At 35.4% G+C, this 16,435-nt stretch overlaps 7 protein-coding genes across 18 annotated transcripts in view; 3 read left to right on the plus strand and 4 right to left on the minus strand.

Moving 5' to 3' along the window:
* The window catches only part of LOC128893574 (ecdysone 20-monooxygenase-like), a 13,004-nt gene extending 12,762 nt beyond the window's left edge, over nt 1-242 (minus strand). For 3 of the 4 annotated variants that reach the window (XM_054154625.1, XM_054154626.1, XM_054154628.1), the window contains exon 1: nt 117-242. The gene's annotated coding sequence lies outside the window, so the exon portion shown is untranslated. The remainder of the gene's footprint in view (nt 1-116) is intronic. The other variant, XM_054154624.1, reaches the window with a different exon arrangement.
* An 838-nt stretch (nt 243-1,080) lies between these two features.
* On the minus strand, nt 1,081-5,920 carry LOC128893573 (uncharacterized aarF domain-containing protein kinase 2-like). Of its 6 annotated transcripts, none has more exons than XM_054154617.1 (11): nt 5,860-5,920; nt 5,252-5,526; nt 4,884-5,116; nt 4,272-4,359; nt 4,157-4,198; nt 3,975-4,083; nt 3,784-3,901; nt 3,497-3,718; nt 3,161-3,391; nt 2,970-3,086; nt 1,081-2,910 (listed from the first exon to the last, which is right to left on the minus strand). In XM_054154617.1, the coding sequence occupies exons 2-11, from the start codon at nt 5,517-5,519 to the stop codon at nt 2,716-2,718; spliced, it is 1,623 nt and encodes a 540-aa protein (XP_054010592.1). In that variant the 5' UTR covers nt 5,520-5,526; nt 5,860-5,920; the 3' UTR covers nt 1,081-2,715. The 6 variants fall into 6 exon arrangements, 5 of the variants coding, with proteins under 5 accessions (XP_054010592.1, XP_054010597.1, XP_054010598.1 ...); XR_008461375.1 differs by having other exon boundaries at nt 2,770-2,910; nt 3,166-3,391; XM_054154618.1 differs by having other exon boundaries at nt 2,826-3,086; nt 3,166-3,391.
* Nucleotides 5,921-5,982: 62 nt separating this feature from the next.
* On the plus strand, nt 5,983-7,092 carry LOC128893587 (transmembrane protein 216-like). The gene is made up of 2 exons (XM_054154649.1): nt 5,983-6,276; nt 6,374-7,092. The coding sequence occupies exon 2, from the start codon at nt 6,572-6,574 to the stop codon at nt 6,998-7,000; it is 429 nt and encodes a 142-aa protein (XP_054010624.1). The 5' UTR covers nt 5,983-6,276; nt 6,374-6,571; the 3' UTR covers nt 7,001-7,092.
* A 147-nt stretch (nt 7,093-7,239) lies between these two features.
* Nucleotides 7,240-9,752, minus strand: LOC128893577 (adenosine 3'-phospho 5'-phosphosulfate transporter 1-like). Its single transcript, XM_054154634.1, has 7 exons — nt 9,375-9,752; nt 9,008-9,216; nt 8,726-8,931; nt 8,278-8,653; nt 7,989-8,200; nt 7,783-7,908; nt 7,240-7,711 (listed from the first exon to the last, which is right to left on the minus strand). The coding sequence occupies exons 1-7, from the start codon at nt 9,404-9,406 to the stop codon at nt 7,544-7,546; spliced, it is 1,329 nt and encodes a 442-aa protein (XP_054010609.1). The 5' UTR covers nt 9,407-9,752; the 3' UTR covers nt 7,240-7,543.
* Nucleotides 9,753-10,173: 421 nt separating this feature from the next.
* Nucleotides 10,174-12,033, plus strand: LOC128893580 (deoxynucleoside kinase-like). 2 transcript variants are annotated; one of them, XM_054154637.1, is made up of 4 exons: nt 10,174-10,328; nt 10,874-11,073; nt 11,150-11,399; nt 11,482-12,033. In XM_054154637.1, exons 1-4 carry the CDS (start codon nt 10,232-10,234, stop codon nt 11,808-11,810), a joined length of 876 nt encoding a protein of 291 aa, XP_054010612.1. In that variant the 5' UTR covers nt 10,174-10,231; the 3' UTR covers nt 11,811-12,033. The 2 variants fall into 2 exon arrangements, with proteins under 2 accessions (XP_054010612.1, XP_054010614.1); XM_054154639.1 differs by lacking the exon at nt 10,174-10,328 and adding an exon at nt 10,481-10,814.
* On the minus strand, nt 11,826-14,542 carry LOC128893582 (protein immune deficiency-like). Of its 3 annotated transcripts, XR_008461376.1 has the most exons (6): nt 14,411-14,531; nt 13,425-14,028; nt 12,883-13,246; nt 12,479-12,795; nt 12,084-12,399; nt 11,826-11,981 (listed from the first exon to the last, which is right to left on the minus strand). XR_008461376.1 is itself a non-coding variant. In XM_054154642.1 (5 exons), exons 3-5 carry the CDS (start codon nt 13,223-13,225, stop codon nt 12,377-12,379), a joined length of 678 nt encoding a protein of 225 aa, XP_054010617.1. In that variant the 5' UTR covers nt 13,226-13,246; nt 13,425-14,028; nt 14,411-14,542; the 3' UTR covers nt 11,826-12,376. The 3 variants fall into 3 exon arrangements, 2 of the variants coding, with proteins under 2 accessions (XP_054010617.1, XP_054010616.1); XM_054154642.1 differs by having other exon boundaries at nt 11,826-12,399; nt 12,484-12,795; nt 14,411-14,542; XM_054154641.1 differs by having other exon boundaries at nt 11,826-12,399.
* Nucleotides 14,543-14,772: 230 nt separating this feature from the next.
* Nucleotides 14,773-16,072, plus strand: LOC128893579 (uncharacterized). Its single transcript, XM_054154636.1, has 4 exons — nt 14,773-14,958; nt 15,017-15,418; nt 15,493-15,677; nt 15,757-16,072. The coding sequence occupies exons 1-4, from the start codon at nt 14,827-14,829 to the stop codon at nt 16,040-16,042; spliced, it is 1,005 nt and encodes a 334-aa protein (XP_054010611.1). The 5' UTR covers nt 14,773-14,826; the 3' UTR covers nt 16,043-16,072.
* The last annotated feature ends 363 nt before the right edge of the window (nt 16,073-16,435 follow it).

The raw sequence follows: 16,435 nt of genomic DNA on the forward strand, positions 1-16,435 counted from the left end.
AAACGGATCGAACCCGGAAATACGAAAGATCGCGTCGATCTCGCGCGCTCGTGTCACTCAGGTGGCCAGGCGAACTCGACCGGTAAACAAAAACGAAGAAACGTTCTTGTACTTACGGAGGGTGAACGTAGTCTGAGGGACAGTTAAAAAGAGACACCGTGGCCGTCGTTGTCGCCGATGGTGATGGTGGCAATGGTAAATAACTGCGATGGTGTGGTGTGGTGGTGGTGGTGGTGGTGGTGGTGGTGGTGGCGATAGTGATGGTGATGGTGGTAGTGGTGGTGGTGGTGGTGGTTGATGATGACGGTAGAGGTGGTAGCACCGGCGGGTAAAGTCAACCGTGACCGATAAGAAAGAAAGGAAATTCGAGCGTGATATTCGAAATTCCAATCGGTTATTATGGTACGAGGTATTTTTAGAAATGCCCGTTTCTGTATTACTGTTACGGATGAACGAAGCGCGACTGTTGTTCACCGCGCTGGTGAAGAAGACAGCGTCGCAAACGAAAAGGAGAGACCGAGAGCCGAGGAGGAAAAGGAAAAACGCGAGAAGAGAGAGAGGATCAACCTCGAAGAGTCGTGTACTCGCCAATTTGCGAGCGAGCAGGTAAAGCCTATGCACGCCGTGACGGATGAGACGGAGCCAGACGAGGCGAAATGAGACGAAACGAAACGAGCATTAAATGCCATTAATCTATCTATTGTACAGCCGTTGGTAGATCTCTCGATTCGATTAATCGGGGTTGTCGCGAACAGGGCTCCGTGTGCTCCGTTTCTTTCGACTTTCGAGAGACGACAGGAAGGAGCGACAGGTCTGGAGCGAATGCCGCGAGAGCCGGGTCCGTCTCCGTTTCGTCGACCGCGATGCACGGAGACAAACTCTCTTATCTCCTCGTCCTCTGTTTACATGTCCCGTCTTTCCTCTGTGCCACGTTCTGTGGCCCAAGCAAGCAGTCCAATCGTGCGCGACGGAGGGGGCAGCTCTGGTGGGGACTTCCCAGCCCGGAACCAGAAGACACGCTCAACAGATGGCGCGATATAGCATTGCGGTTATGGTTGCGGTTCACCTGGCGAACAAACATCGATTTTAGTTGATGTGAAATTGAAATAACATTTCTCTAAAGAAATACGGAAGTTCATATTATCATAATGTTATTTGTATACGTACGCAACATCACGCTGTACCATGTATACACCGATAGAAATGTATTCATGCCCCACGGTTTTCGTTATTTAGATCGAAATAGACTGAAATACCGAAGTCGGATAAAATAGTCTGCACTTGTTCAGCTATTGAATATGAAATGCTAATATATTCAAGTAGCCGCACAACGTGCGAATATTTTTAAGCATTCGACTAGAATATAGAATAGCAATATATTCATCGTATCTAACATGGTTTGCAAGGGTCACGATCTTAGTCTTCGACTCTGTAATACATTCCATTCTAAGAGAAAAGTTGAAGGTCATAGAAATTCAAGGTAATCTACCGTCCTGAATTTCTGGCATCCTAACGAATAGAAACGATTGCAAAATAATTCATTACCGATCGAACTATGATGTATGCGCATTCAGACGTTTGGTACATGTGTTTCTGACACTCATACACGGCGAGACGAGACGGCAATGAACTGCAGCAAGCATCGCATAGAACAGGCTAGATCTAACCGAGAGAAATAATCTAGCTGCATCTATGACGCGGTATCAAGCGCCGGTTCAAACTTGTTTTCGATGGAATCGGAAGAATCCCCGGATACGAGATCTTACCGAGAGTCGAGTCAGAAGAGATGAAGATAAACGATAATTCGGAGGAATAAGTCGGAAGATAATTCGTTAGAAATCAAATCGTTACTCGTGATCTTGACGTTTAGAAGCGTGACTTCAAATTCCAATCCTTTAAGGCTACCAACGTTTAGGATTTTGAAAGTTGCATGGACAGTAGGATTTTGCGAGTCCAGTAAAATACGGGGAACCTAGGAAGAAATAACACTTTCAATATACTGATAAATGTGTTATCAAAAACCATGCTTTTTCTTTAATGGTAAATAATAATTAAAAGAGTAATGACTGTGGGAGCTCTTTAAATTATAAATATGCCCCGTACGAGACACTGTATATTTTATTTTTATGATCTATTTCCGTACAGAGTCGGGATTTTAATATAAAGTGGTCCTACAGCTATTCCTTGTTAATTTTGAATAATTAATATATTGTACGCACGGAATAAGCGTGTCCTCCGATGAAACTGTTCTCGCGAAAGTTTCCGATCCGGCAAAAGTTTGACCTCTCTGTCGGTGAACACACACACGCACACCGGTACTACACAAACACGGTCCCGCGGGTCCGTATGCTACACTCACGCGCATACACGCTTGCGCCTGGCGTATCGCTACACCGAAGATGATCGACCAAAGTTGACCAACCAGGAAGCGATCATGGACAACTGGTCACTCGCCGGAATTCTGTCCTTTGCGATTACACGTTTCTGTGGTCTGCTTTAAAATCGGAATCGTCCTCGGAACTCGTTTAATGCGATGCCGTTAAAGCAGGAATTTTCTCACCGTGGTTCTTTATTCGGTATCGAGCCGATCGAACGTGTACGATGAAACAACTTGTCGTTAGAAGCAGAGAATTAATTTAAATTCTTATTATTATCAAGGACATGTATGTTTTAGTAGGAATTCATTTCGAGCACACGTTTAGACAATTCCCCGACTTAATCGTCGAACCACGTGCTAGTAAAGACGAACGGCAAAACTTCTGTGAAGATGTCGATATTCGGATCAAGACTACGTCCGAGTCCTTCGATCACGACCATGCTAAGGATCACGCTGCTGAAGGATCCGTCTTGCTTGACTCGATGCTGAACCATCGCGGAAAACAACTCTGTCACGACCGTGCTTACGCTCACCTGTAAAAGTTTCAAGACTCGTCGAGGCTTCGAGGCGCTTCTAACAGTTGGATAATTACAGTGATGTTATCTTTAAGATGAGAATTAACGATCTCCCGCATCGCATTTTTAAAACCGTCCGGGTCGGGAGATGCTTGCGAGCTATGTTCCAAGATGTACTCCGCCGCCAGTTCGCCCTGAAAATAAAAGAAAGGAAGTAAGAATCGATAGTAATTAAAAAGGAAATAAAGATCATCGTTTCCGTACATACGTTACCCATTAATACAGAGCGGAAAACGTCCCTAAGATTTCGTTGACAGCGAGCGTTCAGTGATACTACCAAACCGCAATCGAGTATGACTAATCGCGGATAGCTTGGCAAGTAATCACGATCGATAAACCTCCCAAGCCATGCCCAAATTCTTCCAGTTGGCTCACAGTTTGTGTCAACTAGGATGTTACCAGGGTGTAAGTCGCAATGAATGAAATTATCTTTAAATACCTGTAATTCACGATCGATCGTTCCCGATCACTCTTAACATTTACGGTCTCTTTTATTAATCTTAATACTACGCTTAATGAAAAAATCGATCGAATGATCGCCTACCATTTTCAAGATCGTCCTGATTCCTATCTTAGCTAGTTTCTCTTGGAGCTTGGTATCGTCATACTCGAGATAATCGGAAATCGGTGTACCTTCGTGAAAGCTTTCCACGAGTATTTCACGTTGCGTGAAATTCGTGTAAGGATGTGGAAAAATGACGTCCTCCTTTCCGGCGAAATTTTTGGAAAATTTTAATAAGTTAGCCTCTTCAAGATTCATATCGACCTTTACGAAAGTACAAAAATGAATGGTTGAGAATCGATGATTAGGAAGTTAATTTAGAAAGTTACTTGATTTTCCATTATCTGCGAGAACTCGTCGATGCAGTCGGGAAGACTGAGCCAATGTAATTGCGGAACGATGTACGTTGCGCACTTACAAATCCCCTTCATGATGGACAGATCTCGCCTAAAATAAGCGAAACGAAAACGGTTAATAAAATATTCAAGGAAAAGAATGGAATCGCGACGTGACGTTATACTTTAGCTGGCCTTTAATTCCAGGATGTAGAATTTTAATCGCCACAGGTTGCAATTTCCTTTTGTACGCGTTGTCCTGTTGCATTTCACCGTCATCGTTCAACATTCTATCTGAAATTAATTTGCATTAATCTCAGCTTGGTCTAATCCTTTCGAACGAAGCGGCGACATTCGCGTTATTTACCGACGAAAGTGTTTATCCATCCGAGGTTGAAGTACTCGATAACTGTAAAAAGGTTTCAATTATTTTGTGTTACTTTTATACGGTTCAAAAATGTTTAGCTTTTATTATAGATTACGTAATTTCCGGTTGACTATTCTCCATTCTCCTCGTTCTTTGTCATGCTGTACCATGAACCGCTTTTTATGTTTACTGTTAAACCGTGCCTAGTATTCATGGAACATGAAAAAGGTGATATGCATCCTCTATATGTGTGACAAGGTTGCTGAATTAATTATTAGTTTCTCTTAGTATATGAAAAAGAGGAATTTAAAAATAGAGGATATCACGTATACACTATATATTGAGATTATTTTTTCCATATTCCATAAATATTATGAAATTGTTAATATACTACTACGTATCGTGCACGGTAGGTGTCTAAAATACTTCATAAAAAAAATGACTATTTTCATCGATCAGAAACTTCCGTCCATCCATCAGTCCGTCCGTCCGTCCGTCCGTCCATCTTACGACAGAAATAGGAGTGTATAGAGTTACACAAAAAGACTTTCTAATTTACTTTGCACGAACGTAGGTATTCGAGGCGTTCGCGTTACTTCGACTCGAGCATTCAGATCCACCCATGCCTTGTACACCTGCCGATCGGACACGAATCGATTGAAGAAAAACAACAAATGAAAAACAACGTGTCGGATCAAACAGATTCGCCCATGGTGCATCCTTATACCTGAGCGCAGCATCCCGATCCGATCGGTACTTTGTCCTCGAATTTCACGAATATATTCTTCCAATTTGAACCATACGTAGATTTCAGCAAATGCTTCGTATAACTCCACGAATGCGGTGAAACCGTACGCTGCAATCGCGAAAGCGTACGGCAAATATCCTCAGGAAACAGATCGTTTCGCGTGGCCGCCCACTGGCCGAATTTGACGAATATCGGGCCCAAATGTTCGATACCTAAAATTAGCGGTATCAAAACTAAAGTTTAAATAAAATTTCTAGAACTAACCAACAAATTAATAATGGTGCGAATCTGAAATTCAACACCATCTATATTTCTACGTTCAATATAAATTCTACGTAAATAATTACTTTTCCGTAAAATTTCCGGAAACACGTGTCCATGGGTGAAACGCGTGACGAAATATGCGATTGCCAATCCGGTTACAATGGATCCTATCACGAAAATTCGTGTCAGAATTAAAATAGCATTCTGGACTGCAGCGAAGAAACCTTCTTGCTGTGTGCTTTTTATCAAAGATTTGGTTGGATGCATATATGGTCGAAGATTAGGCTCGTAAGAGAGAATAAGGACAGCCTGAACGGCTCGTTTGGAACCCTCGAAATTGATGTGCCTCATTAACGTCCTGCAAAATCGAATCGGTGCCGCGTTCTTATGATTTCTCGTTTGCCAATTGTCCCGTCTATTTTGGCGAAATTTGCTTGACCGGAACACTCTCAAGAGGTTCGAATAAAATGCCATTGTTCATCGTACGCTGTTGCGATTTTGCCATACACGAGAAAGAATATGTCCTTCGTTACAACTCCATTAGGACAATGCACTTATTGCATGATCAAAATCGATTGGGAATCCAGTAACATCGTACGTGTTTAAAACTATTTTTTCGACCGTGCAGGTTCATTGTGAATAATTAGAATACAATTTACAATCATGTAATAAAATTACGCGAGTCTTTTACCTTATTATTAGGCCGTCATGCGATTACGATACGTTTTCAAATAAACTCCTGTACGTTTCCGCTTTCCCCATTTGGTAACACTGGGTAACACAGTTGGGTCGATCCTGTTCGTTCATGAGAATAGATAACTAGCAAATCGATATAGAAATTATTATAAGATCTCATGCGATTGGGGCATTCATGTTGCATTGAGAATAGAAAACGAAAGAACGGCATTTCGAGGAAACAAGCAGAAAAGAGAACTACATTCACTCGATATAGTAGATATAGATTTGTTCATGTTTACGTCTTTCTAACCAAAACTGTTGGTTAATTGTTCGTAATATTGTCGGTACACGATTAAAAAACGGATTTTACTGACGATTCGTCGTAATAATTTAAATACATCGTTACATGTCAGAAGTTATACGTATGCATGTATGTATTTATGTCATATTTCGAAATAAAATTAAAAAAATACTCTCTTATCGCGGACTTAAATCTTGACGATGAAGACTATGTTGTTATATTGCAGGAACTTCAGTTGAATATTTTATGATTAAAATTGGATTGTGGTAAGGCATTTCGTTCAACTATATTAGAAGGGATAAATAATGAATATCCGCAGCAGAAGAAAGAATACTCTCGTTAAAGAAACCAAGACTGAATAATCTGACATTACATGAAGCCTGAGATATGCATGGCTCTTGTATGACAATAGAAGTTTGATAGGATGCCCACCATAGCCAGTTCCTCTTTAACATATGAAATTCTCATGTACTTTAATTCCTTTTATTTTGGTATGTTTGCTGTTTGCGAATTGGTCATGGGATTCTTCAAGGCTGCAAATTTGCCTTCACCTGGCACGAGCAAAACATTGTTAGAGTTTGCAATTTTGTTCTTCCTTATAACCACGGAAGGTGCCAGAATTTATCTTGGAAGGAAAGGAAATTTGACAGAACACGGACTACCAATTCTTATCGGATTTATTTTAACTATACCTAGCTCGCTGGCAACATTGTACTTTTTAATTTGGCAAAATTATGTGCTGCGATTGGAAGTAATTCTTTGCAGCATACAACTAGTCCTCCTGGCATCTGAATTAGTTATTTCCGTCTTGTGCCTTATAGCTATTTATCGTCCTCCATCTCCCGAAGAGTGAGTAATGCTTTGAGTGCCTTCTATCATCTTTCCAAATATGTACAATTTTAATGTATACAATATATAAATGAAGAAAATAGAAGTAAAATAAAACTTGTTTTTCATTTTCATACCCTTTAAAGTATTCCTAGATACTAAATTAATGTTTATTTATTTTGGAAATTGATATGATCTGTAGCTATACTACTTAATTTAAGACCTGTTTCTTTTCTTATTAATGTCTTTTTTTTTAAAGTATGCAATTGTACATTGTATTTACAACTAGTATTTATAATAAAATAAATATTTCTTAAATAAATAATACATATTTCTAATTTGATCATGTTTAGTAGATATTATAAGTAAACATTTACGAATAAATGGTTGGATTATCGAGACTGTAAAGTACACGTAAAAACAAATGTTAAAACAACATTCTTAATACTTTATAGAAAATATTAATGGTTTAAAATCAAAAATACTTAATAAAATATGTATGCATTCAAAAAAGAAAACATACGAATTCTCGCAAAATTTGCAACTATACGTTCTAATTTTTTTATAATTAATCTTTTATACTATTTGCCGCTGCTCTGCGTCTTCTAATAGCACGTAATCGATTATTACAGTATATTCGTAAAAACACCGAACCAAATACTAATAATATGCCTATTACGCCGATAGCTGTTACACGATGATGATATATCAAACAGGATAACAGTATAGCCAAACCCTAAAAAAACAAATGACATTTTTTGAAACATACATTCTAATAGCACAGTCGTCTAAAAAACAAATCGTTACCTGCCGAAGAGTCATCATGATCACAAATGTCACTGGCCCAAATTTAGAAATTGTATAAAAAATATATAGCTGGCCGCTAGCTGAACAAATTGATATGAGTAAACAGTCCATGATGAATGCAGGGTACTATACAAAAATATTATAAGTGCACCATAAATGATTATTTTTGTAATTATTTCTATTCTATTAGACACAGCTTGACTCACCTTTGTCATAAAAGAAAGTATGAGAGGAAAACTCGACTGCTGTAATAAGGACATCGCGGTTAATAAACAGGAAAACATATTAACTACACACATCATTTGTACGCTCGTTGCGCCATATTCCACGAATAATGCATTCTGCCAGGTACTCGTAAAGCTATCTAATAGTAAGTACCCTCCTAGAAGAATAGTACCAGAGACAGTAGTAGCTCCATCTAAAAGTATTAAAGTAAAATCAACAACAAAAATAACAACGTTAACAAATCTAAATTTACGAAATAAGAAATTTTACCGTTTCTATACTCGGAATTATCTAACATAAACAATGTCATTCCAATGCAAATAAGTACAGCTGTAACATACTCATAGTACTCATATGTAGTATGCGAAATTATTTTTCCCATTATCATCACTGGAATTATTTTAGAAGCTTTTGCCAATACCTGTGTTGGAAAGCTAACAAATTTTAAAGCTTCATATTGACACCAACTGCTCATGATATTTGATAAAGAGCAAAATGCATATTTGTAAAGTGGTGCTTTATGTTGAGGCTGTCTTTGAACAATTAAATACAATCCTGACATCAGAAATGCAAGAATTCGATTTACAAACACTAAAAATTGAGAATCTTGGAAACGATCCTTGTTACCAGCAGCATTTACATATTCCTGAGGAAAAGTTTTGTGATATCTTAAAAACATTTAGTTACTAAAACAGTATTCAATCTAGCTGAATTATACCTGGGTCATTATTTTCTCTTGCAAATAACCCCATGTTAAAAAGCTAATTAGTAATCCAAAAAAACAATACAGAAGTAATAGAGCTTCTTGGAAAAAAGTACGCTGATTATGATTAGATGGTGTACTTGTATAAGAAGAGTCCAAAAGTCCTGTCTCGCAATGACCCACAAAGCATGAATGTACCAGCCTAGGAATGCATCCTTTACCTGCACAAAAACGATACACATAATTTCAGAAAAAAACTTGTAAATCTATTTAATCTTATTCATTTTTTTTATTTACCTCCCCTTTGAATATATTTGGTACGACGTACGTATTTATAGATAAGGCAACCTGGCAATAATACAGTAGCATAACTTAATAAATTTAAACATAATCTGATAATCCAATCATAAGAGGAAGACTTAAAAAATTGTTCTCCAGTGTTCACAAAAGATTTGATAACTTCGCTAACTCCAAATACCAGGCTCACTGAAAGTAGTAGCAATAAGCTACAAAAAATATTAATTTAGTGCATTGTATTAAAACCTAAAACCTATTAATGTACGCGTATAAAATGTCAAACAAGTTAGAATTAATTATACCATTTTTTGAAAGAAAATATAAATACTTAACGCTATTATTATTCGAACTTATAACTGAAACTCACCAAATTACAATATCGCTCACAAAATTTCGCATTGTCCTTATTGTAATTGAATGATCGTAAAATAAACAGTTATTAAATAATAAATCGTTTCATAACCTTGCCCTAACCACGTTAATACTTTGCGATTACATCCAGGAGTGCAAAAGTATAAAAATTGTATATCAACAATTTACAATTAACATTGTACTACATATCGTTGGTATATATTATAATAGACGATATTTAAAAAATCATAATTTCAATGATTTATAATATTTTGTTCGAAAACAAGACGTAATATTCATGCACGATCATCAATGAGAAGTACGATTTACGATGTTCTAATTGATCATTTATGAGCATCCAAAAAATGATTCATCAAATCATTTTTTGAAATCAATCCTGTCTTCCTACCGACTAATGTCAGATCCATATCTATTTACAGACATAACACGTGAGGTTCTGATACTGATTCTGTTCATTCAATTTTATGTATAATATTTCTTTTCTTTGTATTTTGTTCAATTCGTAAATTCAAAACTGTAAGTGTTATCACAGTTTTCAGATAAGTCGAATTGTTCTATTGTGTATAGTTACGAAAATATAACGAAATATATAAAACGTGTTGAATAATACAATTCAAATATTTAGCTTAACATTTAATTTAAATGAAAAGCAATGATGGTGATGCATTGTCATACTTTTATGTTTTGAGTTTCAAATACAATGCAATCAGACATTTAATTTATACCACGTAAATATGGTTATTTGCATTCTCGTACGCATAGACCTCTCGTACGTTGGTATTTCAAGATACATTAGAACTTTATCATGTAGCAAGTCTATGATAGACGTACTCTGTGATTCTATACCTGTACATGTGTGTGGAAACAAGGAAAGTGTATCAAAATTGGCTACATTTTGTAATTTACACGTTGTTTAACATTCAAAGTTGGGCTATCATGGCTTTAATAAGTAAGTCTGAATTTGTTATATAATAAGTGATAATAATCAGAAATAATTAAAGCGTATCTAAGAAACACCGGTAATTTGTCTCATTGTGTATTGCGTTACTTATTTGTCGGACAGGATTTATGTTACCCCTTCCCCAAAAGATAACAGAAAATGCGCGGGAATGCCAAAGGTTTAGGCGGGAAATGTAGCAAGTGCGGTCAAGTGCGATTAAGTGTGATGATTCGGTGTGATATTCGATTGAATGGCTACACAAACAGTAGAATAACGTGACTGTTTAAATATAATTGTTCTTCGATGTGTTCTTCTAATTTCGTATTCGTATTATAATATATCTAAATTTATTTACGCGTTATCCTTAGTTTTTGGTTAACTAGAACTCGTTAACACACTTCTCTCCAAGTGTCTATTAAAATTTTAGCTTGTCCTCGACCTAATATTTCGATTATTTTATTAAAAGAGACTGATAGTTCTATTTTGTTTATCGTGGTAAGTAACGCAATACGATTTTTAGGATATTTAAAATTATCAATGTTAAATTTTTAAAGGTAAACATTTGGTCGTACTAATAAAAAAAATGACTAATTCGCCTGTGAAGTTATACAAACGGCCATTTACAGTATGTATAGAGGGAAATATAGGAAGTGGAAAAACGACGTTCTTAAGTCATTTTAAGCAATTTAACAATACAACAGTTCTACAGGAACCAGTAGATCTTTGGCGAGACGTAGCTGGAACTAATTTACTAGTAAGAATTTATGAATTTAAATTTATACTAATGTGAGATAAAATATAGGTAATAAATATGTTTTAATATTATTTAGGAATTGATGTACTCAGATCCAAAACGTTATGCTTTCTTATTCCAATCCTATGTGCAATTAACAATGCTTCAACTTCACACATATAAAACTCCCTTGCCATACAAAATCATGGAAAGATCTGTGTATAGTGCAAGGTGTTTTATTGAAAATATGAAGCGCACAAACATGTTAACCAATGTAGAAATTTTAGTATTGGAAGATTGGTATGATTGGTGTATAAAAAGTGCTAATATAGAAACAGATTTAATAGGTAACACATATATTTATGCTTCTATAGCACAAGTACAAAGCAGTACTTGTTGGTATTAATCTCTGTCTTTATTTTAAAATAGTGTATATTAGAACATCTCCAGAAGTTGTATATCAGAGGATGAAAGCAAGAGCAAGAAAGGAAGAAAATTGTGTATCTTTAGAATATTTAAAGCAAATTCATGGCATCCACGACGATTGGCTTTATCATCAAACATTATTCAATATACCAGCGCCAATTTTAATTCTAGATGGGAACAAGAATCTTGAAGAAATGGTAAATGAATTTGAAAATTGTAAAAATCGGATTTTCGGCAAGAAAGATGTCGAAAAAAAAGAAGCAGAAAGTATAGTTACTCCGTTATCATCAAGACATTCTCTGACAGAGATTAAAACAGGTCCATCTCATTGACATATACAAAACATCTAATGTACCGGTAATTTTTTAATTTTTTTACATTAAATCATTGTACATATGTAATAAAGAGTATTGCATAATATTAATTGAAAGCAAACTTTAATTGTATATCTATATAAATGTACTTACATGTAGACATTAGCTGTAAGACTGATTGGAATTGGACTGTTAAGAAACGAAATTGTATATATTAGAATAAAACTATGTAGTAAATAAATTTTGAATGTAACACGAATTATAAATATAAAAAGATAAAAATGTATTTACATAATTATTGCATTAGTTTTTTAAGTTATGTATTACTGGAACATGCCATTATATTATGTATAATAGTTCTATATTAGTAAAACAAACGTAGACACGTTTTTCGAATACAATATCGTCGAGTAACATATGATTTCCATATGGTTTTGTAACATATATGTATATATAGATAAAAGATTCAAGCTGAACCCATATGAGCAGAGGCTAACCGTTCTGCACAGTCGTATTCTTGGCAAGTCCACAATTCGTTGATCAGACTTCCGAGTTTTGCATCCGTCGTGTTAGCTTGTTTCCAATCAAGAAATATTTGATAAACTACCTAAAAGGAAACAGTTAGACACGTGAAATTTATGAATACGCAAAGCATTCTATAATCACTGAATCGTAATTGAATTTACTTCACTTATTCCTCTGAATCTATAATTTTCTTCGAATTGTTCGATTTGACCATCCGAATATAATAGCCTCCTGGCAACGTCTCTCCAACCGCGTCCGATATGAGTTTTAATAATAAATATATCATCCAATGTAATTTCCTTAGTACAAGCACTTAATCGTTCCACCTCCACAGACATCTCTCGTATCTTCGATTTCGACCATGATTTTGTTGATTCGGTTGGAAATTGATTAACGTTGCAAATGTAACTAGTTCTCGCGCCAATTTTCACTCCATTCGAATTAATTATATTGTAATTCACAACGTTTGCCCCTTGTGCTGTAAAAAACAAATTAACGATTAAATATTAATCGCCCTAACACAATCGAAGGTCGAACGAATCAGCAACAATTGCAACGCACTTACGATACTTCGATTGTTTTGATTTCGTTTTTGTTTTCACGTTTGGCTTCTTATGCTGTTTCTCGTCGGTTGAGGAGGATTTTGTGTCGTTGAAGTCTTGTTCTGTTTTAGAGGAACAAGTATTTGTTGGTATCGCGTTATTCGACAAAGATTTGCTTTCCTCCGTCGACGTCACATCATTTTGTTCAAATTGAGGCGTTGGGTTTGATTTGGTCTTAGTTTTTGTGTTGCGATCATCCGGTTCTAAATTATGTGTGTAGCTTGTGGGTTCTTTTCGCGGAGGATCAGGTATCACATCAGTCGTTAGCATATGAAACCGACGCGATATTTCCGAAAATATTGGCATTTTTGTCCAAAATCCTTGTCGCTATAAAAAAAAATCCCTCCACATTACCTTCGTTCTTTTTCTCGTAAAAAAATTAAAAATTAATCATTTCAATTTTCAAGTTTCGCGAATGTAAAGATCAGGTTCCGATCCGTCTCTATAAATAACGTTATATTATTAATTTATTTATTCGATAGGTTTGGGATTTTTGACATCTTACAATCGTACGTAGTTTAATTCCTTGTATCGTGCCAATGCAAAGAGGAACAGAGCAATCGATGAAGATGTCCACCGTATCTTCACTCTATCATCCAGTATTCGTTTATACGCATGTTATGCACTGTATCAGACACTGCATTCTTTTTTTGTCAACCTGCGTACATATCAGAATTTTTCTTCACGATATGTGCCAGTGTTGCGATAAGAGGTTTTTCTCGAGATTTTTATTATACATTTAAGTAAACAAACGTTTCCTAATAACGAATACACTATGTATCTCACTGGCAACGCCTGAAGTATAAAAATTTATGCAAATCACGTATTAATCACGTGTTTCGTTGTCTATGAGGGGAAAAACAAAAAATTAATCGCAGATGAAACAAATTGTAATGCAGTTAATAAACTTTTTGTTTGCGCCACGATACTCATCGACCTCGCGAAATGATCCATCTGGGTTTTTCAGAAGTGAAACCGGTTCTACATTTGCGAGGACGAAACCACAAGTGTTATTTAATAAACATGTCGCATTCAAAACGGATCATCTTCAAGGCGAAAAATGCTTTGTTTCGTTTATCGTTATATCTTTTGCTCGAAAGTATTCGTGCCTACAAGACTTGATTACAACTAAACGCTTTCTATTTTCTACTGAAATATTCGAAGGAATCGTTATAGATTAATGGGATACATTCCATTATTTTCTTTTGTTTATCTACGAAAAGTACGAATGCAACAGGTTGCATGAATTAACTCGACTATGAGTCCTTTGTATTTGAAAATATACGATACAAAACTCTAATTATCATGCATTCAAACAGTCTAATTAGAATATTCATGCATACGTTACATCGGAGTATGTACTTGAAGAGAGAACGTATCCTAATAAGTAAATTTCCTGATTTTAAACGTGCGAATTCATTTCATGTCTAGACAGTGTAATAGAACTAGTCTTCGATTTCTATTTTTTTTGTTCTTATACAATACACCCACCGTATTTTTAGAACAAAATTTCACTCGTTCGTCGATTGACAATTATTTCATTTGTATTGCTCACAAGTAAAGTCATCCGACGATCAATGTGTTTATGTACATACTTTGATGTTAACCTCTCGACTATCACTGACATGCATCGTCTGCGATGGCTGTGATACTGATAATTGAATAGTCAGAACGTGACGTACAACGTATTTTCCGTAGTACAACCTACTGAAAAATTAAACGTCTCGATTGTCTTGATAATCAGTTTACATATTGTTGTACCCTCATTTTCCATTCCTGAATATTGTACATATATTACGAATATTACATTATTATCACACTTTTTTTTCTAAATTCGATGATTTTTAAGATAAAAAGGGGAAATTCGTAGAGTTTTGTAGAAATACATGATTAAAATCAATTAAAATATGAATCGCGGACAAGTTTTAAGAGACTATGAATTATCACAGGATACTGTAGAGAAATTAAAAGTAATTAAGGAAAAACTAAAAGAAAATATAATGCAGGCCGATCCAATATGGAATATTATAGTACAAAAGGTTGGTATTATCGGTAAAGATTCGATATCAGGTAAATAATATATAATGCATCATTTAGGAGGAACAAGAAGTATTCCTAAGCGAAGAAGATATCACAGATGAGAGTGACAAAGATGACAACATGTCACCCATGATATCAGATGATGCTAAGCTTCAATCTACTCAATTTTATTTTACACAAGTTGACATTAAGTTAGACAAAGATGTTAAGGAGGCATCAATACAAAAGTTTGATATCATAGAATATCTATATGAAGGATTAGAGCGATCAAATGGAAAATTAGATTTAAATCAGTTAGAAAACTTAGCAGATGAAGAACTTGTGGAAGTAGTTTGTAACTTAGAGAAAAAATTAAGCATATTGGGTACCTATAATCTTTGTTGTTCTATGAATAATATGACTTTGGAACAACGAATGAAATATATAGAAATTTGTCTTACTCACTTGTTATTACCAAAGGTGATGCTACTGAATAATTGTATTAAAATATTTGCACTGCAAGTGCAATTAATATCATTTAAGCACTGTTGTAGATAATTACCCTGGAAGAACCATCAAGGCTACTATTATCTGCTATCACAGAGTGTGTTCAGAAATTTCCAGATGATATTCAAAAATTCATTTTTATCCCTTTATTAAATATTGATTTAAAAGATGTAACAAGTGTCACTGCTATAGCAAATGCATTTGAATCTGAAAGAAACATTGTCCTTATTACGTGCGTGCTCAAAATATTGCTTATCAACATTGTAATGTGTCCCATTATATTACTAATTACTTTTTATCATTATTCATAGGGAATATTTATCATATGCACAGGAACTCAAGTCCTGGCATCTTCCCATTCTACACAATTTGACATCTGTTAAAACAGATATTGTTACAAATGATAAACTTATACAACTTTTGTCAATGAAAGCACTTGACTTTGCCAAGGACAAAAATTTCGGAAAACTTATACTATCGTTAATTAAAGTAAATACAAATTTTACAGACCAACAAAAGGATCTATTATGGGAAATAGCCAATATAAATCAAACATTATTCAAGAGACCCATACAAAATATTTTGAAAACTTTGTAATTTGTGCATGTGTGTATATTTTCAATAAAGTTTGTATTTTGATAATCGTGGAATACTTTTTTTCTTTTTTTAACACCTGAATCACATACAGTATATTATTTATATGCGAAAGAATTAATTATTATAATGTTATAGTTTGAATATTCCCGCGCATTCCTTTTGTATGTTTCATTTCTCTTTCATGTTATTAGCCACCTGGCGGTGAATTACCTGAACTAACCTTTGGAGTTTGGTCAGCGCCTCTATCGGGAAAACGCTCAAGTTTGTCCTCGATAGTTTCTTTTTCTACTGCTAGATGGCGCCATTTGTTCTAATGATTTACCGACAGGCGTTAATAGGATAAATAGCGCCATCTAGCAGTAGAAAAAGAAACTATCGAGGACAAACTTGAGC

This window comes from Hylaeus anthracinus, unplaced genomic scaffold (genome assembly GCF_026225885.1).
Source record: "Hylaeus anthracinus isolate JK02 unplaced genomic scaffold, UHH_iyHylAnth1.0_haploid 3, whole genome shotgun sequence".
NCBI lineage: Eukaryota > Metazoa > Arthropoda > Insecta > Hymenoptera > Colletidae > Hylaeus > Hylaeus anthracinus.